The sequence below is a fragment of the Tenrec ecaudatus genome, chromosome 10 (assembly GCF_050624435.1).
Source record: "Tenrec ecaudatus isolate mTenEca1 chromosome 10, mTenEca1.hap1, whole genome shotgun sequence".
NCBI classification, from domain to species: Eukaryota; Metazoa; Chordata; class Mammalia; order Afrosoricida; family Tenrecidae; genus Tenrec; species Tenrec ecaudatus.
Window position 1 is genome coordinate 158,368,148 of NC_134539.1, and position 19,307 is coordinate 158,387,454.

Consider the following 19,307-nt stretch of genomic DNA (forward strand, 5'->3'; position numbering starts at 1 on the left):
GCTGCCTGGCCCACTCATAAGCCTGCCCTGGATCTGCATGCATCACCTCCCGCTCGCTGTCTCCGTCCTTGCCCAAGGCCCTGCCCTGGGCCTGGTATCTGCCACTGATGCTGTCCAGCCCTTGTGCACAGGACTGGCGTGCCCACACACCCACCTGCCCTTGTGGTCAGTGGCGGCCTGCACAGTTGAGTGCCTGGCTGGAGGCCGCTGGGGCCGCCGCTGCCTCAGTACGTGGTGCGTCGTGGGCGCTGGGGACGAGCGCGGGTGCCCTGGCGGGCCGCGTGCAGCCGGAGTGACGCCACGTCCCTGCTTTTCTGTAACAAAAGCGAGCATGCGGTCTCAGGCCCCGCCGGAACAACCGGTCTGCCAAGACTACACCCCAACCTCGTCCCAACCAACTCCCCACTCCACTCAGGTCCACCCTATGGGGACAATGGCAGCTACTGACCTGAGAGGAGTCCCAAACATGGGACCTGCAGGCCTGTCTCTGAGCAAAGCAGAGATGAAGGGGGCCATGGCCCAGCTCCCCTCTGACCACCATGAGCCTGGGATGGGGGCCCTCCCTGTCCACTGAGGTGAGACTGCCCATCCCCCTGGCTTAATGGGGTGGGGAGAATGGGGGAAATTTCTAGAACCTTCTACAATTTGGATCATGGCGGTCACCCCACTAACCCCTGTGGGGAGTCAGTGGGTCCTGTCATAGCCACCTGACACCCTGGACCCCAGTGGCCTCCAGCCCGGCAGCCCTTGAACAGGGGCCGCGTCTGCCTGCAGCCCCCGGCTTTGCATCCACAGCATGCCCTCCTAGAGGTGCTGCATTGTGCTCCAGATGGGCCGCAGCTGCTGTGCTGCCACGCAGACCCACCCAAGGGTGCTCCATCCTGGGGGCTCCCTAGTGCATGCAGGGGGGGGGGGTAGAATGGCCACAGTAGTCCTGGGGCTCTAGCAGGGGTGGGGACGAGGAGGGAAGGGCAGTGGCCACAGGCTCCAAGCCCAGTGGTTCCGCGTTGGGCTCTCAACCACAAGTTCAAAACCCCCAGCTGCTCTGAGAAAGCGGAGGTTTCCTACATTTGTAGAGTTACAGCTTCTGACGCCCACAGGGCAGTCCCACCTTGTTTCTCACAGGGCAGCTACAACACAGTGGTTGGAGTTTTAGGGGCTCTGACAGGATGCCAGCCTCCATCTGAGCCCAAGGCACCTTGTTCTCGGCCTGCCAGTGGAGGCCATGTGAGGCTGAGGAGATTTTAGCAAAGCTCCAGACGAAGATTGAGAAGGATGACCCAGAGCTCTTTCCCCACTCTTCAGCTGCTGAAGACTCGGGCACGGGGGTCTGTGGGGACCCTGCACGGTAGGGAGGGGTCCAGAAGGGAGCCCATTGGAAACCCCAGGGATGGCAACCAATGGGGGACCCCCACCCTCCAGGGCCGGCTAGCAGTTAGCCTGCCCTGCCGGGGAGCTAGGACGAGCAGCACTCCGAGCAGCACCCAGCCCAGACGCCCACGCCACGTGAAGTCCACAGACAAAGAAGACCCAGACCGCGAGAAATGAAGACCAGGGTAGGGACTGGGGAGAAGTGTAGAAGCTGTATGAATTTATTATTTACACAAATACAGTGGTGGCACAAACACACTGTCCCGAGACTCCCGGACACACGGAGGACAGGCCCGCACACATTCTAACTACGTGGGGTGGGGCCGGGGCCTGTGATGTGCCCCTGGCTCCCACCTGAGTGACCGTCAGCTCGTCCTGGAGCGCCCACCAGCAGTCACAGGGTGTGAGGCCGGGAGTCCCTGCCCAGGTCTAAGGCCCATGGACCCAGCCACTGTGGGGTAGCACAGAGCGTGCTGCCACGCACCTGAGCCTGGGTGGGTCGTTCTCTAGACTGCATGGTCACCCTGAGCCCCAAATGATGCTGCCTGCCCTGCAAGCCCCCGAATTCCAGCAGCCCACTCACACGCACGTCCCTGATGCACCCGGTGGCCGCCTCGGCATGGAGACCCCCAGCAGCCCTTCCTCTGAGCAGCCAGCACCTTTCAGAGAAGACCTCCCAACTGCTGGCCAACAGCACCTGTTCCGAGTGAGGCACACGCACACGGGACCCCCACACGCGATTGTGTTGGTGAGCATCCTTGACCAGTGGACCACACAGCACAGCACGACAGGACAGCAGACGGACGGACGGACACACACGGCCGGTGCCCAGCACTGGCAGCCGACCCCTTACACACAGCGTCAACCAGGGCCTCGTTCCAGGCTGACACCAACAAAATAGACGAGGAGGAAACAAGAAAAAGACGGGTTTCTTCACACAGGTTTAAGCCAAGAGTTTTTAGCAAAATGATACAAAACTGTCTTAACCAAGAGAAAGGTCGGTAGTTACAGTAGGCTCGCGGGCGCACAGGCCACCGAGGTGGCGGCAGCGGTGCAGAGACGCAGGCGGGCAGGGCCGGCAGCCCCAGGCGTGTCGTCCTGTGTGTCCCATGCGCCCGTGGCGAGTGGCCGGCTTCCGCGGCTCGCCTTCCTGCTCGGTCGGGCGCGGCACTAGGAAGCCATTGGTACATGATGAGCCATGCATGCCTGCCTCGCACGCGGGAGCTCACCGCGGCACGGCAGACTGGAGACCACTGGGCGCCACCCGACCAGGAATCTGTCGGAGCCAAAGCACACAGAGCGAGCGTCAGGGGGGTGCCTGCCACTCCGCCTGCCGTGGACAGAGACAGACGACGGCCAGGCGGTGGCATGCGGGCAGGCGGGTGGGGACGCAGCGGCGCAGAGCGAGAAGCCACCTGCGCCTGGCCTGCTCATCAGGGGCCACCCAGTGAGGCCCTGACCGCGTGGAGTGAAGCCAAGAGCCTGGTGGCAGGTGCAGTGCGTGGTGCCCAGGGCGGCGGCAGCAAGGGCGCCATGCACCAGAGCATGAGCGGGCCGCGGGGACAAGGACCAGCTGTGGGACAGACGCTGGGTGGCAGAGCCGAGCTTGGAGAGAAAAACCGAATGACAGACGGAAGGCGGCGGAGAGCGAGCACCACAGCGGGCGGGCACCCAGCTCCAGAGCTGTAGCCTGGCCCCGCTGGAGGCCCAAGTCCCCAAGCGGGACCCACTGGGGGACATCCGGTGAGGTGCCCATGGCCTCGGACCTGGCATGCAAGCCCAGGTGGCCCGGCGTAGACAGACATCCCCACTCACCCGGTGCTGCTTCCACGGAGACGAGCAGCTACTTGCCGTGGTGTTCAAAAGGAATGCTATTCTGAGGTGGAGAGACAGCTGTGGTGAGCAGCTGCCCAGGCCTGCATCCCCACGCCACAAGCAGGTCCAGACCCTGACAGGCCCCTCCTGGGCAGGGCACAGTCCCTAATGCTCCTCACAGCAGACCCTATGGGCAGCCAACAGCCCTGGGTGTGCTTGGTGGGCACCCCCTCTCCGGATCAGAGCCACAATGCCGACACCCCTCCCGTGCTTACAGATGCCCACCGTGGCCTGTGTCCATGCCTCTCAGGACCCCTGAGGTATGGGCCTCACGGACATCCTTGAACCAGCCTGGGCCAAAGTTACAGCTAGTCTGGGAGGCGCCACCTGACCCCAGATCAAATAGGCTGGGACCAGTGCTGGACACAGCTGGGGAGTGGGGGGCCCACAAAGCACAATGGCGTCCTGAAGGGATGTGTGTGTGGAGGGGGGCGGCAGCAGGGCAAAAGGCCAATATGCTGGGGCCACCGAGAGCCAGGGTGACCACTGGTGAGCCAGGAATTCCGAGAGAGAAAATGCCACAGAACCAGGGCCTGTGAAACCCCACTGTATCAAAGTATGGGATGAAGGGACATGGGAACAAAGGCACACACTGGCCCATCACAGACACACGCTCGCCCGCAAAGACTTTCTGCCAGAGGAAGAGCGCCGCACCCCACCAGCCCACATGGAGGCCAGGGCCATGCCAACAGGCAGAGGGCGAGGTCTACAAGCCAGACAACCACTCTATGGTGAGGAGGAAGACCACTCAGGACCCCAGTCAAGTTCTCAGCTCAGACACCTCAGATACCCCTGCAGGAACACATAGGGTGCCCACAGCTGCTTCCCCAGGTCCCATGGCCTACTAACCACCACTGGCCCGGGGAGGCCCTGCTCCCACGCCACTTCCGGCCTAGGGAGCAGCAGTCTCTGAGGGATAGGCAGGCGAGCCTTGAGCTGCCTGAGAACAAGACCATCCACTGAAGAGGCAAGCAGGGTACACAAGGGCAGCGGTGGCAGCAGGCAAGGCGAGCAGCCCCCCAGACCCTCCTCTCAGGCTGGATCCACCAGCGCAGGGGCCTCTGTGAGTCAGCGGGGAAAGTCCGCAGGAGCAGACCAGAGAGCCGAGCGGCCTGTGCCAGGTGTCCTTGTGGCCTCTCTGCAGTGTGAGATCAGAGGGTCAGAGAGCACCCAGAGTTGCCTTACAGTGTGGGCATGAGCACGCAGAGGAAGCCCAGGTAGAGCAGCAGCGGGCAGAGCCTCACCTGTGAGGTGGACATGCGTGACGTATCTTGCCGGCCTGTGAGATCGGACGAAGAGACGTTGACAGGAGCACCGCGGTGCAGCCGCATACTCACTTTCCGCTCTCGTTCCACGCCAGAGACGGGTCGCGGGGAGGTGTTTGCTGGGGGGATGAGGGGAGAGCAGGCACTGAGGGTTGGGGCCCCTGCCCCTGGGAAACATGCCCAGCGGGGGTTCCTGGCAGCTGGGCTACGTGAGGAGCAGCAGGAGGGAGCACACCAGCAGGACCAGGATCACCCCAACGCCTTCAGCCAAGTCACCCACCACATCACCCCCCACCCCATCCCCCAGAATCAGCATGAGAACCGATGCTGCCTGCCGTATGGGGACACTCACCAGTGTGTGAGGTAGGGGTGAGGGGCGTGGGGGGAGCCACCTCCTGGGTTCCCCGCAGGCGGCCGGAGGCCGTGGAAGGGAGGCCTCTAGTGGCGGGATTCCGGGAGTGTCTCAGCCGCTCCTCTCGGTCCCGGCGTTCCCGCTCTGCATCGTCAGCAGCCCGGCTGGCACCCTAGAGGGAGGCAAGAAGAGGACAGTGAGGCCAGCACAGGCACACACCTCGGCCTGGTAATGGCAGAGCTAAACCGTGTCAGTGTCTGGGGAAGGAGGGCCAAGCCAGGCGCCATTCATCAAGGCTTGCTCCTGGCACTGACATTTGTCCACACCCCAGCACTGGGGCGCTCCCCTCCAGTGGATGAACGGTGACATCCGTCTCCGGAAGCAATGCCCACCTGGCACCCCCAAAGGTTGGGCCCTACACTCCGCTGGGACAGACCGTGGCAGCAGCTCTGTGGAGGGAGGAAGCCCTGCTGCCAGACGCCCGCCCTTGGAACTTGGTTGTATTAGGACCGGGCTCTGGTGCTCATGGGCCTTCCTGTTCTGAGTTGTCTGAAGGACTGTCCATTACCTCCCCTCCCCCGCCCGCCCCCTGCACCCACATGAGCACACGCAGCACCCAGGGAAGGAAAGAGGAAGTGGAGCGCCACGGAGGGAAGCCCTGGCGGCCTGCAGGACTTGAGGTTTAGCAAACTCGCCCTGCAGCTCCTGGAGGGAAGGGGCGTGCACACTGGTGATGGGGGCCCACACAGACCAGCGCTTCACAAAGCAAACAGGCAGACAGCCCGCCGCCACAGGCACCGCTCTCACCCCCAAGAAGGACCCAGGTTGGTGGTGGCCCTGCACCACCACATGATACTCACAAGACACAGGTGAGGACGAGGCTCCCAAGGCTTCCTCACAGCCACACACCCAGAGGGACGCACTGGCAGCCCAACACCACCCCCGGCAACACCAAGGAGCCACTTACAAACTTGAGCATGTTCCAGTCAAACACGTAGTCGTACGAGAAACCCTGGCGGTGGAAAAGGTTCCGGAAGAGCTGTCTCAGGTAGGAGTAGTCAGGCTTGTCGTCGAAGCGCAGGGAGCGGCAGAAATTCAGGTAAGTGGCGAACTCAGCTGCAAAGCAAGGAACGGGATACTGAGCAGCTGCAGCCTGGGGTGGCCACAGCGCAGACACCACACGACACGAGAGGCTGCCAGGACCACTGGCTGACACTGCGCCCGCGCCCCCCGCCCAGGGCACTTACAAGGGTAGCCTTTGCAGAGCACCTCGATGGGTGTGGACATTTTCTTCTCGCTGATTCGCTCGTACTTCTGCCTCTTGGTGGCGGCCTTCAGCCCCTGCCAGGGCAGGGAGCCCAGGTTGAAGTACATCAGCACATAGCCCAGAGACTCCAGGTCATCGCGGCGGGACTGCTCTGCAAGGGAGCGGGCAGGGCCATGAGGGACGGCTCCAGCCCGTCAGAGAAAAGCAGAGCAAACACCGCACCTGCTTCACCACCACCAGCCACACACACTTTCCTGGGACCACCCAGTAGGCGCTGGCTCACCAATGCCAAGGTGGGTGTTGATGGAGGCGTATCGAGCTGTGCCGGTGAGGTTCTTGTTCTCGCGGTAGGGGATGTGCTGGTGGGTGCGGGCGTCCCGGTACTTCTTGGCCAGCCCAAAGTCGATGATGTAGACCAGGTTGCCCTTCTTGCCCAAGCCCATGAGGAAGTTATCTGGCTTCACGTCCCGGTGGATAAAGTTTTTCGAGTGAATGTACTCAATACGACTAATCTACAGGTAGACACAAGGGTGAGAGGTGACACCCCAAATTAGAGGCAAAGAATGGGGCTCGAAGCCCACTTTGTGCCCTTCAGGTGGTCAGCCTAGCACGTGGAAGGACAGACACTGGGCAGACAGCAGGCCAGTGGACAATGATGAGCCAGCACTACGTCTTATACGGAGCATAGGAAGTCCCTCAGAAACATCACAGAAGTCCTCTTAGACTCAAAACTCGTGTTCCCAAGACAAGATCCTCCACTGAAATGTACATCCTGGCACTACAGGATGGTCTTAAGACAAAAGTTAACTTCCATTTGCTCCCCAGGTATTCATGGTGTAAAAAGGTAAAAAACAACTCTTGAGAAATTATCAAACCAACAAATACTGACCTAGCACCCATGCCGCTCAATCCCCTTGACTGGGTAGCCAGGTCCCACTGACTAAACCACCTGGCTTCATCCTGAGGCCACAGCCCCCATAATCATCCAGTCATCTCACCGACATGGGCTCTTACCATCTGGTCGGCGAGGAGCAAGACGGTCTTGAGGCTGAATTTCCTGGAGCAGAAGTTGAAGAGGTCCTCCAGGCTTGGTCCCAGTAGCTCCATGACCATGACATTGTAGTCCCCCTCTGCACCGCACCACCGGATGGTAGGGATTCCCACTGCCCAAGAACCCAGACAGAGCAGTCAGTTGGCTGGATCTGGCTAGCACTGTGCCAGGCCACCTGTGCCCAAGGCCTCTCGTGGGTCATGTGGGCCCCGGGGAGAAGACCTCTTGCAGCTCCCCTAAGTAGGCAGCCCAGGTTCTTTCTGAACCACACGGAACAGACAGCACCCGACAAGGGTCAAGGTGAGGGTGGTGAGGAGACCTCCCGAGGCCACAGTCCCAGAGCCTGACAGGGCTCCGAGGGTAGACGATGGGGTGGAGGCTCGGTGTCAGGCAGCCAGAGGTCCCAGTGGAGAAAGGCTGTGAAGGCTGAGGGGGGCGACGGGCGAGACACTGAGACCTCAATGGCCTCGGTTGAGCCAGGCTGGTACCATGCTGGTTTGTTTCTCTAGAAGAGCCAACCTGACTGGCACAACCACTGGCATTGGAGGAGGACCCAGGACTGCCGAGCCCCAGGATTGATGGGACCAAACAGACTGGTGGCGCCGCTCAGAGCCCCAGCAGAGGAGCTGGCTGACCCAGCCCGAGCGGGTTCCGGCTTTGAGGTTTCAGATACAAAACAAGGCAAGACGAGTGACAAAATGAGCAGAAGATGGGTGCACGTCCCCAAAGAAAAAATGTGAGCGGCAGCAGCTCAGGGAGACGCAATGCCAGCCCATTCTGCTCACGCCAATGAAAGGGCAGGTGCCCACTAGTCATGTGCAAGTGTGCACAGAAGCTGCTCAGACACTGCTCCCCTAGGGCCCCAGCGCCCGCCCACACATCCCACCCCCACCCTGCGCCGTGGCCATGGCTTCCCACTATGTGAGACGGTGACAATTCTGTCCACTCACCTCAACAGATCTTTCTCACTTGTAGTGCCTGAGCCAGCCACGCCCCGAGGCCACTTCCCCCCCACAGGAAGGCTGTCTGTGCCTTCCAGACCGCTATCTCTATCTCACCCCGTGAGCGCACCCCATGTCCCCACTGCCCAGTGCAGCCTCCCCCTCAATCCGAGGTGTCTGCACAGAAGGCATGCAGACGCACAGCACTGGGAACCAGAGCGGAGGCACAAGGGGATGAGAGGTGAGAGAAACGACTCTGAAGTCTTTGTAGACTTTTCATACTCTCCTTCACGGATCCACTGATTCCGTGCAGCAAAGCTCTGGAAAAGGCTCCTTGCTCCGCGTAGCACCTGTCACGTGCTCCCTGTAATGTGTCCGATATTAGCACGGCCCGTCAGTCGCCAGCCAGTAGTGAATCAGGACCGCAGCGTGAACTGAAGCCTGTTGTGGGGTATCCTCAGAAACGGTGCCCTTTGGGAGAGCGGGCCATGGCAGCTCCCCTCTCGCACTCCCCATCGCTGAGGGGGGTCTGCGCCCATCCTCACTCCCTGACAGTTCTAGAGGCGGCGTGATTTCCAGCTGAGCTTTGCAGCTACTTCTGCTGCCACGGCGCCACTGCCTGTCAGCAGAGAGCATGTGCTCCACACACTGCGCCAGCACAAGCACGCATGGCCACCACGTCCGCACAGCCTAGACCTGTGACCTCCAGTCCCCGTGCTTTGATACCCTTTTCCCAGACCTGCACCCTGCAGATACCACCACCCAGAAGCACGTCTTTACAAGTTTAGCGTGTATGCCGTCCAATTGATACTCCCTTCGGAAAGCACACCACCCAACTTGCCTCTAGAGGTGGGGTCAGTCTCCACAGGCACAAACTTAAGACACGCCCCCCAGCACAAACAGCGTAAAGGAGAGTCTGGTTTCTGGCTTGTTCTGGTCGACGTATGCATCTAAGAGCACAGTAGCTGGGTCACAGGGTGGCATTACCACAGCCCTGGTGGCACAGGGGTCAGTCGGCTTCCGTAAAGGTTACAGTCGTGGAAGCTTTCGGCAGTTCCACCCTGCCCTACAGAACTGACCATCAATTCAAGCAGCCAGTTTGATTTTGAGGATAATGCCAAATTATCTTTTAAAACACGTGATAGTTACATAATCTGGTGTCACCTTGAGACTATTAATGAGTGAAGAGGTGAGTTTATTGCAGCTCGACCTCATTTGGAGGTTCTAGAGATTAACAGCTTGCTGGAGAAAAGACACACACACTCCCTGCGAGACATTCCAGTTGATAAGCTACATGGAGCTATGCTGATGAAACCACACAGAGACCCACGCCAGTCTGAGATGTTTCCACCGCCACTGTATCCACAAGATTTTCCACCCACAGCCCGTGATCGTCCTGCATTCGGCATCATTGCATGCGCTGTGTGAGTCTAAAGAGGAATGTATGGACTAGTATCAACGTATGTGGTAATATTGGATTTACGGACTTGCTCTGGACTGGGCTGAGATGCTTTCTTAATGTACAGTTGCTCTTTGATATAAAGTTCTACACACATGAGTCTCCCTGGAAGTTTCTTTAGCCTACCCGAACCAACACAGCAGATAAGCTCCCTCTAGAGATGTGGCTTCTCTCACATACCTGCCGCTCAGAACCCCAAACACCTAGTGCGCATCAGGAGGCCAGAGGATGCCGGGCCTTGCCGGGGCTAATGCTCAGCCACCAAGACCAAGGCTGGTACTTTGAACCACCAGTGGCTCCCCACGACAAGGCCATGGCAGTCTGGCCTGTCCTAGTTTCAACCTTGGGAAGTCTGTGGGGCCCCTGCATGTGGGGTGGCAGAGTCGACGTGGCAGCAGGCCTGGGGTATGTGTAAACAGCGCCTCTGAATTCGTAGCCTGGCCTTCTCAGGTGCTGACTGGCCACATTTCGTTGAAATGTCTTGTCACCTTTCCTTTCAACAGCAGTTCCTTTACTGGATATTGGGGTGGAGGTGGGGGGACGGGGAGCTCCTGTACGTCATGTAAAAATGATACAGGAGGATAAAAGAATTTCCCACATTTTCATAAGCCCCCTCACCACCTCACTCAGCTTGTGTTTCACACGGGAATGGCTTCTAACTTCGGGGTCAGCAAGAGATGCTCTTAGTGTGGTTCATTCTTCTGATGTTCTGTGGTCCCACATGTGGTACAAACCGAGGTGCTGGAGTCTGGAGCGGAGCTGGGCTGGTTCTCTGGCACTTTGCTTCCAGGGAAACAAACAGGAAAGGTCTTCAAGTAGTACAGCGTGCTGGCCAAGCCAGGTAGCCAGCTCACCACATGAGGTAGAGGTGGCACGTGTGCCCACAGGCAATGCCACACTTACCTGTTTTAGTTGTGAACGTTTGATGCTTTCCCCTCAGGGATTCCAAGGATACCTGAATACATGCTTCTTGTTATTGTTGTTAGATGCCATTGACTCGTTTCCAGGCACAATAAAATACTGCCCAGTCCGGAGACAGTCTCACATCTGCCCTGTTTGTCCATGCTGTTGAGTCTTCCTCTTTTGCACTGACCTTTTACTTTCCCAAATACGATGACCCCGTTCCAGAGACTGATCCCTCCTGACGGTGTGTCCAAGTGTTAGCCAGTTTCACTGCCCTTGCTCCCAAGGGGCATTCTGGCACACTCCTCCCAAGACAGACCTGATCATCACCTGGCAGGTCCTGGCACACTACTTAAGGGTGTCTGTTCTCCTTGTCTGGTCGTTGCAAGCCTATGAGGTGACTGGAAAGACGACCTTACCACAGTAGTTCTCGAAGTGACACCTGTGCTTTTCAACACTTTACAAAGGCCCCCGGAAGCACATCAGCCCAATGTAAGGATCCATCCTTCGGTTTCCTGGACTCCTGCATCTATGTGCATTACATATGGAATCAATGAAAATGAAATTCCTGGCAACTTCCACCTCTCCTCCACTTACACGATGTTGTGTGCGCCCAGCTGTAAGGGTTTTTGTTTACTTAGGTTGAAGTGCAGCACTCACCTCAGGCTGTCCTCTTCTTTGATCTCCAACAGTGACAGGTGGATGTTGCCGTTGCTTTCAGCGGGAAAAGCTGTATCGCAGGTTGTGAATGTGCCTTCCTTCAATCTGGATGCCAACTGCTTCACACGGCCACCTCCTCAGATGATTTGCTCAGAGCTGATTGGACAAGTATGGTCAAAGGATACAGCCCAGATGCACACTGGAACCTGGCTTTAGACCATGGAGTCCCTGCCCTTTTCTGTCTGAACTGCCATCTCCTGGGTCTACGGACAGGCTCCCGTGAGCAGTGACAGGTTCATAAAGTTATGCAGAATTAGTTACCATCCACAGCTGAATGCCTTTGCAGAGTCAATAAAACACGAAGAAATGTCTTTCTGGTATTCTCTTCTTTCAACCAAGAAGCCACCAGCAACGACACCCGCGATGCCACACTCTCTTCTGAGCCTAGCTTACATTCCCGTCACTGGATTTTACGTGGTTGTGGTATTAGTGATAATGCTTCATCATTTCTGCATTATGTTGAATCATCTTTCTTTGAACTGGATGCAGCTATTTGGCCAGGTAGTGGTTTTCCAAATTTTTTGGCACAGAGAACGTACACATCTGTTGCAGAAACATTTTAATTTTCGGTCAATCCCCGAGGCCCTGCTTTGTGGCTCTGCCTCCAATACAGCTTGGACGGCTAGCTTCACTGCCATCATTCCTTGACCATATGCTACACCTCTTGACAGGCTGAACGCCAGCCAGTTCTTTTCGGTGTAGCGACTCTATTCCTTCCGTCTTCTTTTGACGTTGCCTGCATCATTCAATATCTTGCCCATAGAATTTCCAAAATTGTACCTGAGGCCTGAATACTTTCTTCAGTTCTTCTCGTTTGGTTTCCTAATTCCAGATCTGGGCACATGCACTGCCTTCTCCAGTCACCTTTTGCAATCTTGGGCTCCGTTTTCCATCACCATTCCTTTCCCCGTGTCAGCTATTTACTCTACGCCCAAGGGCCAGTTTCAGTCTCTCTTCTGACATTCATTTTGGCCTTTTCTTTCTTTCTGATTTTAAGGACCCCTTGTTCTTTTCATGTGTGTTATCCTTGATGAGCTCCCCCTCCCCCAGCTCATCTGTGTTCAATGCATCAAATCTGTTCTCGGAGCAGTGCCTAAATGCAGGCAGGTCACACTCAAGGTCATACTTTGGCTCCAATGGATTTTCTTCATTTCCAACTTGAACTTGCTCACAAGCAACAGATGATCTAGTCTGCAGTCCGTCCCTGGTCTTGTCAGACGAATGATATTGAACTTCTGTGTCATCTTCCCACAGTTGGAGTCAATTGGATCCCCACGTATTCCATCTATCAAGGGCCTAGTATATCATTGCCATTCACATTGTTGAAGAGATGTATTTCCAATAAGTACATCATTGGTCTTCCAAAATTCTATCATGTGTCTTTGGCATCTTTTGTATCACCAACTACTATCCACCTTCTTTGTTTCCAATTTCACATTCCAATCAGATGCAATTACCAATGCATCTTGATTGCATGATCGATCAACTTCAGACTGAAGAAGTTAACATTCTTCAGTTTGTCATGAGTGGCTTAACTGCCTTCTTTGCAGGCCTATGGATATCACCCCACCAGTGACAGCACTGCACCTCATAACAGACCCTGAAGTGCTCTGATGGCCAGTGAGATGCCGCTCCTCTTCAGTTTGTCATAGCAGCAGACCATGATGGTCTGATTCAAAACGGCCCAAACCGTCCGTCTCAGCTCACTAATGCCAAGATTCTCCACTTCCAAGTCCTTGACTTAAGTTTTGTAATATCCAACTCTCCTCATCTTGAACTTCTGTACATGGCCCTTTCCGATGATTAAGGGAAGCTAGCACCAATTTCTTCTCATTGTGAGTCACATCCCACCAACATGAGGTCCCTCCCCAAATTCACATCAAGGTCAACTTGACTTTGAGGGGGCAGCTCCTCCCCTGCCATACTTGGAAGGCTTTCCTCCTAACACAGTCTCAGACAATGTCCCGCTGCTCTCTCTGCCAGGTTTCCGTGGCTGGAGGTCATCAGGTCCTCCTGCCTAGTCTGGAAGCTCTGCTGAAACCTGCCCACCACGGGCAACTCTGTCAGTAATGGAAATGCCAATGGCATAGCTCCCGGCCTTGCAGCACAGCTTGGGAAACTGACTGACAGGAGAGAGGTAAGCTACATGCCAGGGGTGAGAAACAACAGTCAGGTGCCAGAACGCGTCTCCATCATGCTTTACAAGTGTCCCTGTACATGCATGCATGCATGTAAAATTTTCTGCCAAGGAGCTCAGCGACTCACCAGGGAGAAAAATGAGAATGAATAGCACACGGGGTCTAGCAGAGGTGACTATAGCTCCTTGCGGTGTTCCCGCTCACATTCTTGTTACCCTACGGGTTTGTGGGGGCCATCGTGCAGGACAAAATGTGTCCCCAAAAGGAGGACGCCTATCCCACCATGAGAGAAAAGCAAGAGGGCCAGCCCCAGAGATGAAAGAGGAGGTGCACGGGGACTGATGTGAGCCCTGCTTGTCACTCAAACCCCCTCACAGCTACTGCCCCGCTGGCCAGCACACGTCCCCACCCCCACCAGGCCACAGCCCTCACAAAGCAGCTGTGAGCTCATCAGATCTTCCACCCGAGGGCTCACAGGAGGGAGAGGCCCAGGCTGCTGTCTGGAGATACCGAGCAGGAGCCAGCTATGAGACAGAGTCTGCCACTGATAATCTGGTGTCTGCCCAAGCAGCCTGTCTCTGCTCAGGTCTCTGCCTCACCAAGCAGGCCCTGGAGAGCAGGGTGCATCCTGACAGCCTTAAGGCTGCTCCGCCTCCCAGAAGCTGACAGTGTCTTCAAACTCATGTCCTATGGAAAGTCACCGAGGCTCTCGTGCCTCAGTTTCCTTGCTCAAAAGGCAGGCATGACAAAACTGGAACCAACCACATAAGGACCGCCAAGCCAGTCATGCATGCCACAGACCCCAGCAACCTGCTTTCAGCAGCCAGCAGTGTTTCCAACGGCTTACAGCTGAGCCCTTCCTCAGCATGCCTCATGCCACAACCCACTCCCGAGGACAGGAAGCAGCTCCGCTCAGCTCAGTGGAGACAGGAACTCGGCCTCACTCCTGGGCTCTCGTGGGTAGAGTAAAGGCCCAGGCTCCTTCCACAGTAGGAGACAAAAAGGACAGGACGTGTCCCGAGTTCCCTGGGGTCATCAGAGTGCCTGCTCTGCTAGAGGGTTCTGAGAGAGGGCTGCAGTGTCCGTCGCACTAAGATAGGAGTAAAGGCGACGTCCTGGAGCCCCACTGGATGCCAAGTTCCTCGAGATGCTTTGGTTGCCACCTGGTGGGATGCTGTGTGGGTCAAGTGCCAGGGTGATGCTGTGAAGCTCAGCGCCCCACGTTCCCATACAGACCTGGCACTGGGCTCAAGGCAAATGTTGTCCTGGTCTCTGCCTGGTGCCCTCAGCTGACAGCCCCCGCCCCAGCCCCCACCTACCTCCTCCCTGCATCATCTTGTAGATCTTGCTCTCGATGTGGAGCTGAGGGTGTTTGGTTTTGACACATTCAAGCTTGATGGCAACTTCCTCTCCTGCAGCAATGTCCGTACCTGTGGGAATAAGGCAGTGTCACCTGGTGTCACCCACACCAGAGGCAGAAGCAGCTTTCCAAGACCAAGCAGCCACCTGTGACCTGCTACACAGAGCTGGGGAGCCGTGCCCAGCCACTCAGACCCCAAGAAGTTTCGTCTGTCTGTTTTGTCCAACATGGACGAGGGCCAGGGCAGGGCACCTTCTGAGCTGCTGGGTTCGCATCCACACTGCACACCTCGTTCTGCTTCCCCTGCCACACCAAAGGGCTCCATCCCACAGGCAGCAGGCTGGCCAATTTGGGATCCGACTGTCAGGTACAGCACCCAGGGTGACAGCCCTGTCACTCCCCTCAGCTTCCTGAGGGCCAGACAGCCACACAGCAGTGGGAACAAATGACCACAGCCTCCACACACAGCCAGGCCATGCTGGGCTTGGCATTGGTGTAGGGGCCGCCCCAAAGCCCCGCTTAGCCCTCAGTGGAACATGAGCAAGCTGCCTTCTCCAGACGCCTTGGCCAGGGGCACACACCAAGCAGGAGAGCCCCCCAGTCACCACACAAAGCTAGCCCAGTGCCTGCAGGTCCACACCCCCAGGGACCATACTCAGACACTGAGGCACGTGAGAGGATGGGTGCCAGGGCACCCAGGACCCACTCAGCACCAAGACACTGCAACCCAGCCCTGTGACGCTGACATGCTGCTGAGGCGGCACCGGCTCCAGCTCATCTACGCGTCTTGCCAGGCACCCAGCTGGGAGCTACAGGCATTTTCAAACACCACAGCAGGTCCAGCAGCCCGTGTCTGTGCAAGCACACCAGCAGAGCATCCGCCTCTCACTCAAAGGCTGCCGGGCTGAGTCTACTCCAAGGGTCACTGGAAGTAAAGCCTGGAAACCTACTTCAGAAAGATCAGAGCCACAGAAAGCCCCAGCTCACAGCTCTGCCTTGGTTCTTCCTGCTCAGCCTCAGCCTACCCAGAGCAGGAAGAGGACTTTGGATACAGGTCTGGGCACTGCCCACCCTCCTGGAGGACTGTCTTATCATAGAGCAGGGAGGCTCCTCAGGGGAGCAGGACAAAGGTCACTAGCACCTGTGGGGCCACTGTCACCGAGGTTGTGCACAGCAGTGCTGTGGCAGCTCAGGGGACTGGCTCTCCAGAACACAGAAGAATGGGGGGGGTGGGTGATGGCCCCCCTTGTGGGTCAGCTGGCCACTGTTGTAACACCTGGATCTCATCCTTGAGGTGCTCAGTCTGAACGCACCACGGGACAAAGCATCACTGAGCTGGCCAGCACCTGGGTGGCAACAAAATGATGCAGCCGCAAGCTGAGGACACACAGGGCCCCACAAGAACCCCAGCTCACCCTGTCCCCTGCCTCAGAGCATCCGGCAAGTCTGGGCCCATCCTGGCTCACCTGCCGACAAAGTAGAGAGATGCTCAGCTCCCTGTCACCACCCTAGCAGCAGCTAGGCCAGCAAGGCCAGGTGGGGCTGTGTGCCTGGCACTCTACAGGCACCATAGAGAGGGTCTCTCAGTCTGCCCTGCACAGGGGTCTTCCAGATTCAGGTCAACGGGCCTAAGGGGCCCAGAACCTGCTGCAGGGTGATCCTGGGCTATAACCCTGGAAGGATCTCAGGGCAGCTGTGAGCAAGGTCTTCTCAGCCACAAAGGGCCCAGCAGGCCCAGGGAAGGACCCCAAACCCAGAGGGGCACTCAGTCCGGAGGGACCAGAGCCTCCTGGCTGGTTTCATAGGGGCAGTGGCAGAATGAGTTTAGTCTTAATCACACTCAACATAGATGACCAGCTTTTCAAGATGAGGACCCAACTCAGTCACCTAATTGCCTAGGAATGGGAAGTGATGGCAGATGACTCAGCGTCGGACCCTGCGCCAGTGTTGCGGGCACCTGCATGCCCACCCAGCCACTCAGGCTAAGCAGATCAGCCCAGCTCCCGACTGCCCAGCCCGCCGGGACCAGCCCCACCAGTGCCGGAGCTGCCTCCCCCACCCCCAAGCTTCCAGCCTCTGAACAGAGAGCACGAACTCAGCACAAGCCTGCAACCCGCTGGTCTGACTCTGTTACCGGGAAGCAGGGAGCCACCTGGCTAGGTCTCGGGCAGCAACAGGGGGTGTGAGGGTGTCACTGCCAAAAGTGGCTCTGAGGCCGCACAGCTTACGGACACAGCTGGCCCCATCTTTCTCCCTCCCTCCTCTTGCTAACCCACTGTGTCACCAGAGCAGCTCGGTACTGGAGAAAGGTGGATATTGTGCTGGCTTGTCGGTCCGTTCAGCTCTCAGATCGAAGGTTAAGACCTTTGCCAAGCCCTGTTCTATAAATAAAATCAACAGTGCTGCCCCTCTGGCTGAGGGTGCACCCACTACCAGCAAGGTATAAATATTTAAACAGTGCCTTTACTCAGCAGGCCAGTCGGCAGATGCACGGGACCAGGGGGTACAAGGTGTCCACAGCCCTCCTCGAGGTTCTGGGGTCACTCCTCAGCAGAGGGGTCAGGGCTGGAGACACCCTGGGACAGGTTGAAAGGCGGCTCTCTAAGTCGGAGGACAGTGGCTCCTGGCGGGCCCCCAATAGGCACCCCAGCCAAAGAGACTGGCCAAGGCGGGCTGCTCCACCCCAGACCCTGTTTACGCTGCCATTACACAACAGCTGGGGTAACTCAGCACATGTGCTTGTGAGGGGAATCGCAGGAAAACCGACCTGCTGCTTGCTTAACTCTCCACTTGGAGGTTCAGGTCAGTCTTTTACTACCGGAGACACCCCCAACCCTTCTAACCTGGGACTTCCCAGAAACAACTCCTGGGGGCTTCAACAAGTTCATGGGCAGAGGCATGACGAACTAGATAGTGTAATTTCCCTCTAATTCGGTCACTGGTCACTGTCACCTGTCCTTTCCAAGCGGTCCCCCTTGAGGTCATCAGGATCCCAAAGCCCTCCCCAGCCCAGGTCCGCAGGCCTGCCCAGCTGCGAAGCGCAGAGGCCTAAAAGGAGGATGGAAGGCACCCCAGGACCCAGCCGGAGTATCCCATCTCGAGTTCAGCGGTGGACAGTCCCCCCGGGGTGTGAGGCCCGTCCATGCCTTTTGTTTACAAGGGTACCTCCCCTGACCCAGCGCCCCAGGCTGCCCTGGGCAGCAGCTTCCCGGGGCGGATCCGGCCCTGTGCGACCAGCTGACAGTGGCACCTGGTGTTGGGGCGGGGGACAGGCGCCCGCGGCCCAGCTGTCCAGGCCTGCCCACGCCACCGGCGGTACCGCTACTTCCGGCAAGGCCGCCAGGTCGCCGCCGCGGGGCTGGGCGAGGGTCGCGGGGGGGGGGGGACGGGGCGGCCACCTCGGCCGTGGGACCCCTCCGAAGCCCCCAGACCCCGGCCGTGCCTCGGCGGTCGAACGGGTCGGGCGCGGTCTGGGGTCTCCTCGCGGGATCGGCCCTGGAGCCCTCTGGCCGGGGTCTCACCTCGGGGGTCGGGGTCGTGGCGGCCGTCGGGGCGAGGGAGGGGGGGAGGGGAGCGGGCGGGGGGGGTCTCCGCGCCTCACCGAGATAGATGTCTCCAAAGGAGCCGCTGCCGATCTTCCGGCCCAGTCGGTACCTGTTCCCGACTCTCAGCTCCATGGCGGCGAGCCGGCTCGCTCCTGTCCTCCCGGCCGCTTCCTGGGTCTGAGCTCCGGGGAGGCGGCGCCGCTGCTGCCGCTACTGCGGGTCCGGCTGCCGGCTCCGCCCCCCTCACGGCCCCGCTTTCACCATCGCTTTCCGACCGCCCCGCCGCTTCCAGCGCCTCAATACGGGGCGGATGGGACAGTCCGAGCGCCGACGCCCCTGCTCCGGCCCCTGCCGGCTCCTCTTGCCCTCTCCCCGCCGCGGATGGACTCGGATCTTCCGGGCCTAAATCCCCCTTCAGCTGCCTAAAGGAGCCGCCGCCATCGCGCTGTGACGTCACTTCCCGTAGCAACCCGGAGGGGCGGGGCCGTCTGCTTGGAGGGTGGGGCAGGGGCGGGGCTGGGATGGCCTCCGCGTCTGATCAAAGTCGGGCGGGGGTCTTCGGCTATCCAGTACGGACAAAGTGGGGGCTCGTCAGGCACTTAGACTGTGTCGGGCCTTTAAAGATCTAATTAAGGTGAGGTGCGGGGCGTTGGGTTCTGGGACAGTGCGGGCGGCGGGGGGCGTAGGGGCGGCAAACACGCCGAGGGGCCCTCCAGGCCCCGCCCCCTGCCCCTGCCACGCCTTCGTCCCCAGCACCTGCGCCGGCTCCACGTGCTTGCGCAGGAGTGTCCGGCGTCAGGACCCAGGTTTCGGGCTTAGAGCTGGGAGAGGCACTGGACGGGGATCAGGTGGGAGCCCGATTCCTGTCGCGACACAAGCGCCCTCGGGGTTCTGCGGGTGGGGAGGCGTCCAACGTGGCTGCCACAGGGGCAAGTGACAGGTCCTGCCCACCAGGTGGTCCAGCGGGAGCTAGCCGGATGTGCACCTCAACCGATGTCTGCTGGCCATTCCCCAGGAATTGGGGGCTCCGGAACTGATAGTCTGTAGGCTCCTGCCTGAA

The 19,307-nt window shown here is 58.5% G+C and overlaps 1 protein-coding gene across 4 annotated transcripts; it reads right to left on the bottom strand.

Annotated features, from left to right (window-relative positions):
- Positions 1-198: 198 nt before the first annotated feature.
- On the bottom strand, positions 199-18,693 carry CSNK1D (casein kinase 1 delta). Of its 4 annotated transcripts, none has more exons than XM_075562421.1 (10): positions 18,304-18,692; positions 14,662-14,772; positions 7,145-7,293; positions 6,414-6,642; positions 6,111-6,281; positions 5,831-5,979; positions 4,864-5,035; positions 4,491-4,630; positions 3,187-3,247; positions 1,571-2,541 (listed from the first exon to the last, which is right to left on the bottom strand). In XM_075562421.1, exons 1-9 carry the CDS (start codon positions 18,377-18,379, stop codon positions 3,215-3,217), a joined length of 1,230 nt encoding a protein of 409 aa, XP_075418536.1. In that variant the 5' UTR covers positions 18,380-18,692; the 3' UTR covers positions 1,571-2,541; positions 3,187-3,214. The 4 variants fall into 4 exon arrangements, with proteins under 4 accessions (XP_075418532.1, XP_075418536.1, XP_075418535.1 ...); XM_075562420.1 differs by having other exon boundaries at positions 1,571-2,647; XM_075562417.1 differs by lacking the exons at positions 1,571-2,541; positions 3,187-3,247 and adding an exon at positions 199-314 and having other exon boundaries at positions 18,304-18,693.
- Between the last annotated feature and the right edge of the window lie 614 nt (positions 18,694-19,307).

Excerpts from the sequence above, each read along its gene's own strand:
- CSNK1D (XM_075562417.1), bottom strand. The coding sequence starts at position 18,379 with ATGGAGCTGAGAGTCGGGAACAGGTACCGACTGGGCCGGAAGATCGGC. Across the intron at positions 6,643-7,144 it reads TGCTCCTCGCCGACCAGATG|ATTAGTCGTATTGAGTACAT; the intron begins GTAAGAGCCCAT and ends GTCTACCTGTAG. Across the intron at positions 5,980-6,110 it reads GCTCTGCAAAGGCTACCCTT|CTGAGTTCGCCACTTACCTG; the intron begins GTAAGTGCCCTG and ends CTTGCTTTGCAG.